General features: G+C 48.7%; 1 protein-coding gene across 1 annotated transcript in view; it reads right to left on the reverse strand.

The window, feature by feature from the left end:
- The window catches only part of CSMD2 (CUB and Sushi multiple domains 2), a 283,577-nt gene that overhangs the window by 189,785 nt on the left and 77,609 nt on the right, over window positions 1-16,183 (reverse strand). Inside the window, exon 6 of the mRNA XM_077788452.1 lies at window positions 14,219-14,426. Coding sequence (XP_077644578.1) covers window positions 14,219-14,426 — 208 coding nt within the window. The remainder of the gene's footprint in view (window positions 1-14,218; window positions 14,427-16,183) is intronic.

A 16,183-nucleotide genomic window follows, 5' to 3' on the forward strand; every position in this document is an offset into this window, starting at 1 on the left:
ATAACATCAGCACGCCTCTCCAGCCCACAGAGTCACAGGGACCAGGCCTTGCCCGTCCTGCTCAGTTTTGGGACCCTCGTGTCCCAAAGGCCCAGTGATGTTACCACAGCACATCCCAAAATTCCATCCATGGTGTTCCCCCAGATCATCCAAGTTCTGCTCTGCCACCATGGCCATAATATCAGCACGCCTCTCCAGCCCACAGAGTCACAGGGACCAGGACTGGCCCGTCCTGCTTGGTGCTGGGACCCGCGTGTCCCAAAGTACAGTGATGTCCCCATGGCACATCCCAAAATTCCATCCATGGTGTTTCCCCAGCTCATCCAAGTTCTGCTCTGCCCCCATGGCGATGCCATCAGCGCGCCTCAGTTTGGGACTCGCGTGTCCCCAGCGCCGTCACCGCCACCCCAACGCTCCATCCACGGGAGCTCTCCCATGTCAACCCAAACCCGTTCCACCAGGCCCACAAGAACTGACAAGAACCTGACAAGAACCTGCAGGACCAGAGCAGCCCCAAGCAGTGACAACTTCATTTGTGCTGCTGCCCTTAAATCCAAGCCTGGTGCAGGCTCAGAGCAGCCAAATCCGCCAGGAAATTCCCAGAATTATCCAAAGTTTAGATCAACTGAACTCTCTCCCCTTTCTATTGCTCCCTATCAACTGTTTTGGGATCACAGGTAAAATATTCAAGGGGAGCAAGAAACATGAAAATTCACAATTCCAAACGTTTCAGGCTGGTTTATCTTCCAGCCAAGGAAATCTCCAACTTCCAGGATACAACCAGGAGCCCAGCCAAGGCTTTTACATGCCCAGAGCAGCTTGTTCTGAGCAACATTTTTAGAAGGAAAACCTAAAAAAATCCCATCTGGAATCACCTAAAATTCCCACCAGGAAACACCTGGGAGTCAGTAGAGCCTTGCTTGTCTTTCCCAAAGATTTGCTGCAGTCTTTCCGAGATTTAGGAAGATGGATTCTTGGCAGTTTGGCAGAAAAAAACCAAAATAAGTTATTTTCCTGGCAACTTGCTAAAATCAGAACTTGCATAAAGGAAGGGGGAAAATGCCAAAAGTAAAGCAAGGCCTGGCATGCACAGAAAATGCAGAATCCGTGAGTTTGTCCCTTTGGACTCAATTAGTCCAAATTTACAAAGAATGACACCCATAAAGATGTTAAACATTAACAAAACTTCTGCTAACTTGCTTCAAAATGAATTTTAATTGCAAGCTGTTTGATCCATTGCAAAATTTAATGAGGGTTTTATCCTGCCCACAAAAACTCCGATATATTAATTCCAGGCTAAAAATCTATAGTTCCTTAAAAGCCTCAGAGAAAAAATAATCAATGACAGAATGTTCTAAATGCCAATCACTGAGATTGTTCTGCTTTTGAGTTTCTGGGGGAGCAGATATTGAGCACTGCCCCTCCTGCTTCAACATTTCTGCTTTCAAAAGGGTTTTTGAGGGAATGTGGCAATACAGATCATGGAATTGTTAAGGCTGGAAAAGACTTTTTAGGTGATCAAGTGCAGCCATCAGACTCAGGAGCTTTTTTCTCTTCAACTGGAGACGAGGCTTACATCAGAGGGTACAAAAGCAGAGTTTCAGAAGAGCAGCAGATTTTTTGCACATCAAACAAATGGGAGAGAGCTGCCCAGTCCAGGGGGGTTCCCTGGGTCAGGAGCCCCTTCCCAAGCCCAGCTGACCCCAGGGAATCGGGGAACGTTCCCAAATGCCAGGGCTGGGCTGGCACGGGGATCCAGGGGCTGCTGCCAGGCCGGGAATGCAAAGCCCAGGAGGTTTCACTGGAAATATTCCAGTTTGCACTGGGACAGCAGAACTGGCAGCACCAACAGCAGGTGTGGGCACCCACCTGGGCACAGGGCACGGAATCTACCTGGGCACAGAACCCACCAGGGCACAGAACACAGAATCTACCTGGGCAGAGAACACAGAATCTACCTGGGCACAGGGCATGGAATTTACCTGGGTGCAGGGCACAGCCTTCACCTGGGCAGAAAATCTACCTGGGCACAGAACCCACCAGGGCACAGAACATACCAGGGCACAGAACACAGGATCTACCAGGGCACAGAACTCACCAGGGCACAGAACACAGGATCTACCTGGGCACAGAACTCACCTGGGTACAGGATCCACCTGGACACTGGACGCTGCCTCTACCATGGCACAACCCCCACCTAGATACAGGATCCACCTGGGCACAGAAAACTCCTGGCACAACATCCACCTGGGCACAGAACACACCTGGGCGCAGCACCCAGCTAGGCATAGCTCCCACCTGGGCATAAGACACAGAATCTACCTGGGCACAGAACACAACCTTCACCTGGGCATAGCACCCAGCACCCACCTGGGCAGAGGACACAGGATCTACCTGGGCACAGCCCCCACCTAGGTACAGGATCCATGTTGGCACAGAAAACTCCTGGCACAGCACCCACCTGGGCAGAGCTCCCACCTGGGCAAGGACGCAGAATCTATCTGGGCACAGGACACAGCACCCACCTGCCCAGCACCCACCTGGGCCCAGCACCCACCTAGATACAGGATCTACCTGGGCACAGCACCCACCTGGGCACAGCACCCACCTGGGCACAGCCCCCCGCCCAGCAGCAGCAGAGGAAATCCGAAGGAGCAGCAGAGACCCCTGAGCATCCCCAGTCCCCTCCGGGGGCAGGAGTCGAATTCGGGGCTGGAGCAGCTCCTGCCCCGCTCCTGTTCCAGCTCCCAGATCAGCTTTGCCATCTCCAGCCTCCCCCTCACCCATCACAGAGCAGCTCTGAAACCTCTTTCAAGATTTCCCTTTGGTTTCCCTTTGCCTTTGATTCGCTTCCAGGCTCCAGAAATTCCAGTGTGGCTTTGAACAAATATCCTTTGGATTTTCAACTCATAGAAAGCTTCTGTGACTGGGCAAAAAATCCCCAAATCCTCTCTGAGCGCTGCCCTTCCCACCGGGCTGTTTGGAGCACAGGGCACTGCTCCAGGATCAATGGGGGTAATTTATTCCCTGACATTACACAGGGAACAACCTGATTTCCAAATTCCTTCGTGCCAGCTTCCAGCCTGAAGCACTTCTGTATTTTTTTTTCCCCTTTTAAGAACAGCTGACTTATCAAAACCAGATTTTTCTAAGAGAAAAGCACAAGCTAAGCCACATTACAATAATTGAAGCGATTAATTACCTTTATGCTTTTCTTTTTTAAGGGAGATCTTTAATGCAGGTAATTCTGGCTAAAAGAGCTAATTTGAGCTGCTCCATCATTTAAAGGATGATTATAAAATTAATTTAGAAAGAGAGGGAGGAAGACAAAGGGATAAAGGAGAGCAGGAAGAGATGGGCACTCCCCTGTGCTCCAGCTGGGAATTATCAAAGGAACGGGATTGTTTTAAAGAACAGAAAGGGCTGATGGAGTTTTTAGGTTTTAGAACAATTTCCTGGATTTTTCCAGAGAAGCTGTGGATGTTCCAGCCCTGGATGTGTCCCAGGCCAGGCTGGATGGGGCTTGGAGCAACCTGGGACAGTGGAAGGGTTGGATGGGATGGGAATTGATAGGTTTGGAGCTCCTTCCAACCCAAACCCTTCTGGCATTCCAGGATTTTACAGATTCAGGTATCGCTGCTTCTCTTTTACAGATGGAGAAAAAGACTCAGGAGGGGACACTGGGAAGGAATTCCTCTCTGTGAGGGTGAGGAGGGGCTGGAAAAGGTTGCCCAGAGAGGCTGTGGCTGCCCCTGGATCCCTGGAAGGATCCAAGGTCAGGCTGGACAGGGCTTGGAGCAGCCTGGGACAGTGGAAGGTGTCCCTGCCCATGCAGGGGTGGAATGGGATGGGATTTAAGGTCCCTCCCAACCCAAACCCCTCCAGGATTCTGTGGGAATTCCAGCCAGTAAAGCAATCCTTGGACATGAATTGTCAACAACATTTTGTTTATCCCTAATCCTCCAATATTTACTGACACCCTGAGCATCGCCCTGATCCCCACTCCAAACCCAGCCACCAGAAAGGTCCCTGGGAGGCAAAAAATCAACCCACCCCCACTGTGAAACAGCCAAAAGTGTCCCAGCCAAGCCCAGCAGGAGCTGAAGAGATCCCAACCTGCCAGGACAGAAGAGAACTGTGCCAAGGAGCAAAAGCCAGCCCAGGATCTGCCTCCAGCTGGGCTCTGGGCACCTGATCTGAGCTCAGATCCTCACTGGATCTGGGACCAGGTTTCAGTCTGGGACACACAAATGTCCCCGTGCCAAAGCCAGCAGTGGTGGCAGCTCCCAGGGCAGGCAGGCAAACAGGGGATTTGGACAGCTGTGAAATTCATGATTATCACAGACATCCCTCCTGCTCCTGCTGACAGCCATTCCCAGAGGCACGTTTTGGATTAATTCCTTAAGGAAACACCAGGCCCTGGAAAGGAAAACCTTCCCCTGTCCCGAGGATGCTCAGCTGGGGTTTCAGAGGCTGCAGTGACTGATCCCAAAGTGCTGTCGAGGAACTTCCCCCTCCCTTCAGGAACCCAGCAGCTCCCAGGTGAGCAGCTCAGGGATCCAGAGTGGGGAACAGACTCTGCACCTCCCTCCTCATCACTGACCCCTGCCAGGGCAAACAAGAGGAACAAGGGTCAACTTTTGCCACGTTAAATGCAGGGTTGGGATTCGAGGACAAGAGGCCCCCAGGACTAGTCAAGAGCTGTGAAATTGAAAAGTTTGGCTAAATTTTAAATAGATAGATATGGGGTTGTAGTCCAAATGTGTCAGGACACAGAGATCCCAGATATTTATGGGAGCGTCAAGATGAATAAATACAACAGAGGACTGGGTACCTTTCCTGAGTGAGAACACACCAGGAGTAACAGATACAACAGCCCAGCTCTGAAAACACATCGAGATTAACAAATACCAGCTCTGGAAACACAATTCCAATTCCCAACTTTGTTTTTTTCCATGCTGTGGTCACACTTTGTTTCCTCTGCCCTCTCAGACACTGCTGGTGTTTCCCTACTCTTTAAAACGCTGACATTCTTCTTCCCTGAGGCCCAGCCACCCCATAAAAAATAATTTTAAGGGAAGAGGGATAAATTCAGCAGAGAATGGATCCATCAATGGTGATTCCCAGCTCTAGGGTGTTGGAATCTGAGGTATTGATGATTCTGAGATTGTAGAAAGTCTCTGTCTGTCAGCCCCGCTGCCAAAGCAGAAGCCATAATTGGTCTGTGCTGGTTTCCAGGTTGTTTATTCTGTTTATCTCTCACATGTTCTGCTGCCCTGCCCAGCTCTGTCCTGCAGGGCAGCGTGTGGGGCTCTGCCCTCAGTGGGATGTGACAAACATTCAATACCAGAAACTCCCTGGGCTGGATTTACAAGAACGTGCCAATATCTGTCACCTACGTTGGACAGTGTGTCCCCAGCCTGAACCAACAGAAAAATGCCAACACCACAGTGAGACATGGAGGGCATGAAGAAGGAGAAAAAGGACAAGGCACACCCAATTTCCTCCATCTTGTCCCCTTTGGACCCCTCATCTAGAATCCTAAAATTTTACTTTTGCACCCGTGCCATGCTTAATTATTACTGATATCAAACACCCAGAGCTGGTAATTGATCCTGTAAGATTGAAAACTCTTTTCCATGGCCAGAGATCACAGCCAGTGTCTCTGGGGCTCTGTCCAGGGGGGTTCCTGACCCCTGCCAGGGTCCCAGGGCAGCCAGAGGGATGCTCTGGATTCCCACACCAGGGAGTGATGGAAATCGAGCCCAGGGAAGGGATCCAGGCAGCAGCTGCAGCAAACCCAGCCAGGCAAAAGCCAGCAGGCAAAAAGAGCATTTAAAACCAGATTTTGTGCGGCAGCCGACATCTGAAAACAAAGTGATCCCATCCTTGAAACAACTTGTAAATAGCAGAAAAACATCCCTGAGTGGGGCCTGGAGAAAGCCCAGCAGGGAGAGGCCTTTGAAAGCATCCGAGGTGTCAGCGTTGCTCCCTTTGAAGCTGCAGATCAGGCAGGGTGTAGAACACGAGTGTTATCAGCTCTGGCAGACACATCGTGACACCAAAACGCAGCTCCCCGCATCCCTGTGCAAAGGGAGACCTCCCTGCACAGGCACAGGAAAATGTCAGGAATTGGTGTCTGAACAGGAAAAAAAAAGGCACCGACAGCTCCTGGAACACCTCGGAGTGAAGGCACTGCTCCTTCCCACCAATATTTGTCCAAATCCTTGCTGTAGCTGGGAGAAGTCAGTGTTCTGCTGTGACAGTGTTTTAAAAAGAATCCCAAATTCTCCCACTTTTTACAGCCCAAAACGTCACCCGCACTTGCTTAAAGGCTCCTTGCGCTGCCAAATCTGGGTATTATTCACTGCTTTACAGTCTGTATTTTGGGTCACATCCTGAAGGAGGTTCCAATGTTTTTCTCAGCTTCCAGCCAGGCGTGTCAGACTCAGACTCAATCTCAAAAAGAAAATCTTTTTAGATTACAGCTATTGAGGCTTCTTGCAAAAACCGTTTTTTATTTTTTTTCTTACTCTGTTTGCAGGACAAACGCAGAAAGAAATTAAGAATTTATGACCTTCAGGGATTTTTTTTCTCTCCACTATCACAGGCTTCCTGCCCCTTATCTCTTGGGATTCAAGAGCACACAGCAGTGGCCTTTCCATGGGGACCTTTGCCCCTGAGGTGACCAAACAACAAAGAAGGGACAAATTGGGATAAAAAGGGCAATTAAACCATTATCAGGGTCGTTTTGGGCCTAAAAGCATCTCCTTCCCAATCTGAATATTCATTAAAAGCTTTCCACTAAGCAGCAAATGGAATTCATCACGTTAATGCATGGAAAAATAACTTTGGGGGCAGAGTGGGAATGGGATCGGATCCTGTTTGATTGGATCGAAGGGGAGAGGTCATGGGGCCGTTGTCACAGGGGTTTTTCTGTCCCTGCTGTGAAAAATGCATATTTTATGATTGGCTTTTCGCAAATGTAACAATAAATATTATATGTGTAATGTTGGAAAGTTGTGCTGTATTAATTCTCTTAAGTAGTCTGTTAAATACAGTTTTAGGTTACAACATAATGTTAAAATAGAAATTGTGATATAGGATTTGTTACAAGCTCAAGCAATAAGATGAGATATCAAGAAACTTCACACAGAGGTGTCAGTGAAGGGGGCCCATAAAGAGTTCCTGCCTCCTTAGCAGAAAACACAAACATTCTTCCACCTTCTCTCTGTCTTTATGGAACCACCAAGATTAAGGAGAAGTTGACAAAAAAACAAAAAAGCTCTAAATTTGCAAGGAATTTATGCATCATGTATAGATATATGAATATGCAACAGGCTGTTGCTTTTAAGGTTATTCCTTTGCTCACAAGGGATGCTTGTTCTGACTGAGTGTCCAAGAGCATCTGGACATCCGTAATTCTTTACTTTTTATTGCCTTGTAATTGTCCTAACTCTAAACTTTATTACTCTAATTGTATTTTTTTTATAACCATTTAATTATTATTAAACTTTCAAAATTTTAAAAACCAAGTGATTGGCGTTTTTCACATTGCCATGTCCCAGGGCAGGATTTGGGAAGCAGATGGGAGAAGTGGGTTCTGCTGTTCAGCCTGACCTGGGGAAGGAGCTGAGACCTTCCCTTCCCTCCAGGAATATCCACCAGCTATGGGACTCCTCCATCTCCCATCTTACCCTTCCTTCCAGCATTCCCAGCTATTTCTGCAGTGCCACCAGCTCTGGGACAACGTGGGAGCACAAACTTCTCTGTCCAAAGCGTTCCCAACCCTTGAACTTCCCAGCAGCACCGAGGATGCTCAGGGATGGTTGGAATTCCCTTGGGAAGCCATCAGCTCTGCCTGCTGCAATCCAGAGCTCCCTGAGCCACAAATTCCTGCTCTTCACAGAGGAAATCCATGTTCAAATAAGGCCTGGAGGGCAAGAATTCCGAAGGCTGGAAGTTCCCCAGCTCGCAGGAACTGGAAGTGCTCTGGTTCCAGCTTCTCCAGAATGTTCTCTGCAGGGAATGCACCTCCCAGGAGAAAAGGGGATTTTGCCAGAAGACCATTTCCCACTAAAGCAAAGTTTTAGGGCTTTGAAACCTTTGTGGGATTCCAATTAAAAACACATAAAGGCTTGGGAAGAGAAATGAAGGAATTAATTAAGGAAGTCAATTTTGCAGATTCCAAAGAAGATGTAACTGACATTTAAATAGGGATTTCAAAAGCCACTTCATCCACGTTTCCCAGTCCTATGGAAAACACTTCCTATGGAAAAAAAAAATCTGAAAATTACAGATAAAGCATCCAGGAGTTCTTGCAATAAGGAAACTCCAATCATTGGACAGGAAAAGGAAATTTTTTCCCCGTTTTTCTGGGTTTTAAGTGGCGATGAAAGAAGCTCTTTCAAGACACACAAAAACCTTCCCAGCTCCAGCCTCGTGCACGCTCAGGGCAGGATAATTCTTGTCAACTCGCAAATAAAAGCAATTACAGCCTGGAAAAATTCTGCCAGAGAGTGGCAAGTGTGAGATGAGAAGCGATCTGCTTTTCAGAACCCCTGCGAGGAGCAGCAGCTGCTGGGGAGGCTCAGGGGGCACAGGGAGAGGGACCGTCCTCGGCTCCCACCCACACTGGGAGAAAGATCCTGCAGGGTTATCCCAGAGAGCTGCACGGGGAGCAGCAGCAGGAACACATCCCAATCCACAAAACCCCGCCCTTGGAGCCAGAGCCTTTCCATGGATTTCAGAGGCAGCTCCGAGATGAAAACAGGGAGCTGAAAGCTCCGAGGCCACCACGGCGGGATCAGAAGCTGCTTTGATATAAAGAAAACGGGTTGGTTCATTAGGAGCTCCCACTGAGGAGCTCCTCAGCACCCCAGCAGCAGCTCCGTGTGAAGCTGTGACCTCCAGGACCCGCAGGTGTGTGCAGAGAGAGGGGCCGGCCAGAGGGACGCGGTGAGGGGATCCCGGAGCATCCCAGAGCTTTAATGACTTTTGGGAAGCACTTAAGAGACAGATTCAGGTGGTGGGGAGGGAAGGGTCAGCTGCACGTAGGGATGGGAAAAGGAAGTTGAGAGGAGCTGCTGAAACACTGGTGGCTCCTGCAGAAATCTTCCCCCAAACTCTTCCTGAACAGGGAAATCAGAGAAGGTGGAAACAAGGGAATTTCAGGAATGCTGTTCCAGAAAGGGCTGATGGCTCCAAAGGATCTCAGGAAAAAAGAGAGAACCTCAAAAATGCTGTTCCAGAAAGGGCTGATGGCTCCAAAGGATCTCAGGAAAAAATAGAGAACCTCAAAAATGCTGTTCCAGAATGGGCTGATAGCTCCAAGGGGGTCTCAGGAGCATGGAAACAAGAGACAACACCAGAAATGCTCCTCTGGAAAGGGCTGATGGCCCAAGAAGAGAACTTCAGAAATGCTGTTCCAGAAAGGGTTGATGGATCCAAGGGGTCTCGGGAAAAAAGAGAGAACCTCAAAAAAGCTGTTCCAGAATGGGCTGATGGCTCCAAGGGGTCTCAGGAGCATGGAAACAAGAGACAACACCAGAAATGCTGCTCTAGAAAGGGCTGATGGCTCCAAGGGGTCTCAAGAAAAAAGAGACAACCTAAAAATGCTTTCCAGAAAGGACTGGTGGCTCCACGGGCTCTCAGGAGCATGGGAATGAGAGAGAAGTTCACAAATGCTGCTCTAGAGAGGGCTGATGGCTCCAGAGGGTCTCAGGAACAGGGAAACAAGAGACAACATCAGAAATGCTCCTCCAGAAAGGGCTGATGGATCCAAGGGGTCTCAAGAAAGAAGAGAACTTCTGATATGCTGCTTCAGGAAGGGTTGATGGCCCCAAAAGTTCTCAGGAAGGAAGAGAATTTCAGAAATGCTGCTCCAGGAAGGGCTGATGTCCCCAAAGGGTCCCCTGAGCTCAGCTCCGGGGGAAAAAAAACATAAAATCAACCAGAGGAACCTGGAATTCCAAGGTTCTTGGTCCTCCCAGGCTCACCTGGGACCACTTTTGTTTTCACCCATTGGCCAACATCTGGAGCACGGTGGGGTGCCTGTGTTGCCTTCACATCTGGCACAGCTGTGCTGGAAGTGAGCGCAATAATTCCCACACACGTGTTGGGGCAGGTTCCTTTCCCAGGAAGCCACGGGACAAAGCCAAAAGGAATTCTACACAAATGAAGTGGAAAAAAAAAACAAAAACAGAGGAGAAGAAAGGATTTTGTGCAAGGGAGGAAAATGCAGTGCCAAGGTTGGAGAGGCAAAAGGAAAATGAGGCACTGAGGAGGAGGAACTGAACTCAGACTGGAATAAACTGCCTGGATTTGGGCCGTTCCTCACTTGCAGCCCTGCTTTTCCCACCACATTCCCTCAGCATGGGATTATCCGCAGAAAATCAAGGAGGAGAAACTGGATCCCAGGGGGAATGACAAGGGAAGGCTCAAGGAGTGGGAGGCGCTGGGGCAATGTGACAGCTGATGCAATTTTCCTAAAATAAACCCAAAAAGGCTCGGAGCATTTTGTGATCTGAAGCCCACGACACCAGGAGGAAGCAGCAACAGCAGCACAATTCCCAAGGAAAATCCCAATCCCTCCCCCCCAACAAAACACACCATGGATATAAAAGATCTGGAAAGCCTCGTTATCAAAGCAACCATCTCCACCCTGAAAGTGAATTTCCCACCTAAATTTTCCAATCAGAAACATCTCCTGAAGCTCCAGAACACCCCAGGAACATTTTGGGGTGTTTTGGGTGCTCATCCTGATGGGTTTTGGGAAGGGGAAGGGGAAGGGGAAGGGAAAGGGAAAGGGAAAGGGAAAGGGAAAGGGAAAGGGAAAGGGAAAGGGAAAGGGAAAGGGAAAGGGAAAGGGAAAGAGAAGAGAAAGAGAAAGAGAAAGAGAAAGAGAAAGAAAGAGAAAGAGAAAGAGAAAGAGAAAGAGAAAGAGAAAGAGAAAGAGAAAGAGAAAGAGAAAGAGAAAGAGAAAGAGAAAGAGAAAGAGAAAGAGAAAGAGAAAGAGAAAGAGAAAGAGAAAGAGAAAGAGAAAGAGAAAGAGAAAGAGAAAGAGAGAAAGAGAAAGAGAGAAAGGGAAAGAGAAAGAGAAAGAGAAAGAGAAAGAGAAAGAGAAAGAGAAAGAGAAAGAGAAAGAGAAAGAGAAAGAGAAAGAGAAAGAAGACCCCAAGGCTGGAAGACAAGGAGGAGTCTGGGGGTGAGGATGCCAGAGAAGCCCAGCCTGGACTGGATTGTTGGGACCTCGAAGATCCTCTTGTTCCCCCGGATCAGGTGCGGTGCACACGCTGGGGACAGGGCAGGATCACAGCTGGATGGCCCAAAGGAGAGCAGGGCACCTCCAGCTGTGCTTCCCATTCCACCTCCCAGCCTGGAACCCCAGCCTGCCCTTCCTGATCCCACGGGCTCATCCCACCTTCCCCCTCCAGCAGGATTTTATTTCTCCCCAGTCAAGGCAATCTTTTGGCCCAAATTTCCCTGGCAGAGCCGTGGGAGCAGCTGGAAGAGCTGTAAATGTGTGATTTTATTAATCTGTCTCAAACAGCTCCCTTGGAATTCTTCCTGCAGGATTCACATCCAACAGGTTGGGGAGCAAAGGAAACCCAGCCCAGGATTCTCCAGGCTGCGGGATCAATGGGAAAGCACTTAAAGCAAGCTGGCTCATAAAAAAAAAAAAAAAAAGAAAAGAAAAAAAAAATCAATTTTTAAAGCTGGGAAAGTGAATGGTAATGCAGGTTTTTCTAAAAGCAGGTCAAGTCAAGGTTACTTGAAGTGCTCAGTTAATGGGCTCATAAATATCATTACTGGGTGCCATTCCATAGCTTGGAATCACACAGGAATTATCCTCCTGATGAAATTGAATTTTATTTATTTGTGCCCAGCCCTGGCCATGACTAAAACTACTCAGAACGCTCAGAAAATGAAACATTTGAAATATTCAGCTGCGAGAGGCTTCAAGGGAATTGGCCGCAAGTCTCTCTGCCCTATTACCAATAATTAAAATCAGTATTTTCATAGGCAGAAGGGGAGGAAAAGGGGTTTGAGCTCTCCTTTCCTGCTGAATCACATCAGCATGGTTAAAGATGAGATAGGAGCACCAGGTTTTTTTTCCCCTAGAGGCAAAAATTATTGAGAACTGACTCATCTGAATTTAATTACCGGGCCAGCTCGGAGAGATGAAATTCCAAACAAGACTTCTTTGCAATTCCACTTGTGGGACTGGAAAGTTTCCTTCAGGAATGCAAAATGAGATGCCCTGGAATGGGCTGGGGCTGGCTCGTGTGGATGGGAAATTTGGGGATGTGAAATTCAGGGATGTGAAATTCAGGGGATGTGAAATTTGGGGATGTGAAATTCAGGGATGTGAAATTAGGGGATGTGAAATTCGGGGATGTGAAATTCGGGGATATGGAATTCGGGGATGTGAAATTTGGGGATGTGAAATTCAGGGGATGTGAAATTCGGGGATGTGAAATTCGGGGATGTGAAATTCAGGGATGTGAAATTCAGGGATGTGGAATTCAGGGGATGTGAAACTCTGGGATGCACAAAAAGCAGGAACAGTTTCTGCCAGGGGGGAATTCCTGCAGGTGGGGCCAGGGCATCCCAAAAAGGGCTGAGCTCGTGCAGGGAAAGGTGCTGGGAGGAAAGGCAGCCCCAGGGATGCAGCACATGGACACCTGGAGGGCAGCAGGGATGCAAATCCATCATTTTTCCCTCCAATGAGCCCCAAAGTGGCACCTGTAAAACTTAAACCAGGCTTTAATCTCAGTTTTAAGGGCTGTGTGTGCACTACAGGCTCAGCTCAAAGCCAGGCTTACGTTGCCCACGATTGGCATTTTAAAAGTTTTTTTTGTGCTGTATTTACGAGGAGTTTATTAATTTTATTAATGAATTTATATATTTTTTTTAACAGCAGGTTCCCTCTGCCAGGCTTTGTTTTATTTCTGACATGACAAGACACAGCTCTGCTCTGGCAACACCTCCAGGCTGAATAATGTTTTTTAACCAGCTCCATCCATCTTCCCAGCCAGCACAGCTGAGTGCCTACGAACCAACAGTGCCCTAAAATATTAATGCATTCTAATAAAACCAGCTCGGGCTTTTTTTCATCAAACAGCAACATCTAATTTTCCGAGGGGGCCTGGGAACAGTAAACAATTGGGACGTGGTAAATGGCAACTTCCCTCCCATCAATAGACCCTAAACACTCCAATCCTGTTCCCTCAGAATTGCCAGCCAGGATAAATCACTCAAATAAATGGGATTTGCAACAGGATCCTCACAAATAATCACAATTTAACTCCCTGCTGATAATTCCAGGCAACACCTGATTATTTGAAAAGCTTCCTTCTTCCCTTCCAGAGGGATGTTGGGTTTAAATCCAACTTCCAGGACCTTTCACTTGCTGCCAGTCAGGACTTTTAACCATTTGCTGAGTTCAGTTGCTCACTGTGTCCTTTGCTACAAAACCAACAGGAGGAACACATCCAATTCCCTCTGCAGTTCTTTATTTCTCCTGCCTTCAGGGCACTGGGGTAGCCCCTAAACATTGGAAATATCGGCCTTTATCCCAGATCAAAGCAATATTCCTGAGAGCATTTTTCCAGGCAACCCCTGGGATGAGAGAGGGGCTGGAATTCTGTCTCCTGTCCCAGGGACAAGTGGATCTGGTGAAACATTTCCAGAAATTCATCAACAGCAATGGGTTTAGCACTCATCAGAACATTTAGCCAAACCAAGGCTTGAGTGTGGCAGGGTTTGAGGGGTTCTCAAAGGCTGGGTGATTTTATTTGGGGTTTTTTTTAACCTTTCTTCTTCTACCCAGCCACACCACTGCAGACAGCAGGACTCGAAGCTGCCAATGCTCACTTGGGTTTTGCCAAGCAAATCCCAAGTTTCAGAAGCAAACCACAGGGAATAACTGGTTGGGTTATTTTATTTGGGTTTTTTTTTTAAACTTTCTCCTTCTACCCAGCCACACCACAGACTCTCACTGCAGTCAGCAGGACTGGAAGCAGTCAATGCTCACTTGGGTTTTGCAAAAAAATCCCGAGTTTTAGAAGGAAACCACAGGGAATAGCTGGGAATTTCCCCTCCTCCAGGTCCAAAATGCTCACTCTGACCACCCTGCGAAGTTTGGCTCTGCCCACAAAGCCCACGAGCACCACCCCAAGCACCCTACGAGGAACGAACAGCAGCAGGAACCTACCAGAGCGAGGATCCCTCCGTGCCAGCAACTTCCAGAACATCGTATCCATCCTCCAGCTGAAAATCCATGAAAACCAGGGCAATGGTGTCGCCAGGCTCGGCCAGGATGGTCCAGGTGCAGTCTGCATTGTTGCCGTACTCCAGGGGGAAGTGAGGGCTGGAGATGATCCCGCTCTGGCCCCGCAGGGTCCCCCCGCAGGCGTCGTCGGCTGCAACAAAGGCGAGGGGTGAGCCCTGGGGTGCCCAAAGGTGCAGCCCAAAGCCACAGCAAACCCCACTGCTCTGGGCAGGGAGGGGCACTGCCCACTCTTAAGGGTGGAGGTGATGCCTCAGGTTTTGGCTTTTATGTTTTTCAGGTTCTGTGCTGCTTCAGTGTGTGGGTCTGGGCTTCATATGAGGGGATGGTGAGCTCTCTGCACAGAGAAAAACAATTCCTGCTCCAGCTGGGGACCAGGGACAAGTGACCCAAATCTCAGGTCCAAGAGATTGTATTCTCTTTTAATGTATAAACAACGTGGGCTGAAGAGAGAAAAACAAGAAGGATGGGACTTCATAACCTAAAGCTGGAATTGGACAATGAACTCCAATATACAAATGGACCAAAACTTCTAAAAGTGAGAGATCCTGTGGCTGGTTGTCCATTTTTTGTGACCACTTTGGTTCATCTTGGGTGTAGCCTTGGCTGGGCTCTTGTGCTGCCCAAGGTGGATCCATTTTAATCAATCCCTCCTTTATTCCTTTACTCTGTCCTGCCTCTGTTCTAGCTCAGCCTTCTCAAGGCATCGAAGATGTGGAGGGATGCAGAATCAACTGCAGAATCAGCTGCAGGCACAGCTCCATCAGAGCAGCTGAAAAGCACATTTTGTGCTGCCCTTGGAGCCATTCCCTGGGTCCTCCTCCTCCCTGGAGCAGCTCAGGTGCCACCAGCCCCAGTGCTGGACTCCAGACTGGAAGGGCAGCGTTGAAATCAAACACGACTTTGGCACTTCAGGGTGGAAATGCAAAGCTGGGCTTTTCCTCCAGCTGGAGAGGGGACCTCAGAAATGGAAATGATGCCAACCCTCAGCTCCAGCACCAGCTGGGGTCAGGATTAATCCCTTCCTCCCTGGGGCTTCCTCCACAAATGCTGAACGAGGCTGGACAAGGAGAAGACTCTGGGAAATGCTCTCAGAGAAGAGGGAATGCTCCATGCAAGCAGGGAATTCCCTTTTCTCCTGCCAAAGTGCTGCTTTGCCCATTCTCCAGGTGGAATTTCAGGGAATTTCACCTTTTAGAGGGTCCAGAGGAGGGCCAGGAATGGGGAAGGGGCAGGAGGGGCAGCTGAGGGCACTTGGGGTGTTCAGCTGGAGGGTGTTCAGATTGAGGGCAGAGCTCAGAGGGGCTGCAGCTCCTCCTGATGGAATTTTAGGATGGATTTAGGGCAAGGTTCTTCCCTCAGAGGGTGCTGGGCACTGCCCAGGCTCCCCAGGGAATGGGAACATTCCCAAGGCTGCCAGAGCTCCAGGGGAGTTTGGACAGCACTCTCAAGATGGATTTTGGGGTGTCTGTGCAGGGCCAGGAGCTGGAATCAATGAGCCTTCATCCCTTGATTCTGTGAGTATTTTCACCTCCACTGAAACCCAAAAATATTTTTTTTAAAAAAGAAAAGTGACAAAGACCATCCTATTTTAGAGAAAAGCATCATCATTGATCACAAAAACGATCAGGGATAAGCAGCCCTCCCTCAAGTCACTCTGAGCCCCTCCTCACACTCCCTGAACGCTCCTGGCCCCAAACCAGCAGGGAAACACACAAAAAAAACCCCACTGAGAGGCACAACACACCTCCGTGCTGTGCCACCCATGCAAGGGAGCATTAAAAACATCCCAAAAAACCAATATTTGCTCACTTGAAACCCCAGCTCCACGGCCCAGGGGCTGATTGATTGCACAGGCAGAGTCAATAAAAGGATCAATAGGAGATGCTC

The sequence above is a fragment of the Lonchura striata genome, chromosome 26, assembly GCF_046129695.1.
Source record: "Lonchura striata isolate bLonStr1 chromosome 26, bLonStr1.mat, whole genome shotgun sequence".
Lineage (NCBI taxonomy): Eukaryota > Metazoa > Chordata > Aves > Passeriformes > Estrildidae > Lonchura > Lonchura striata.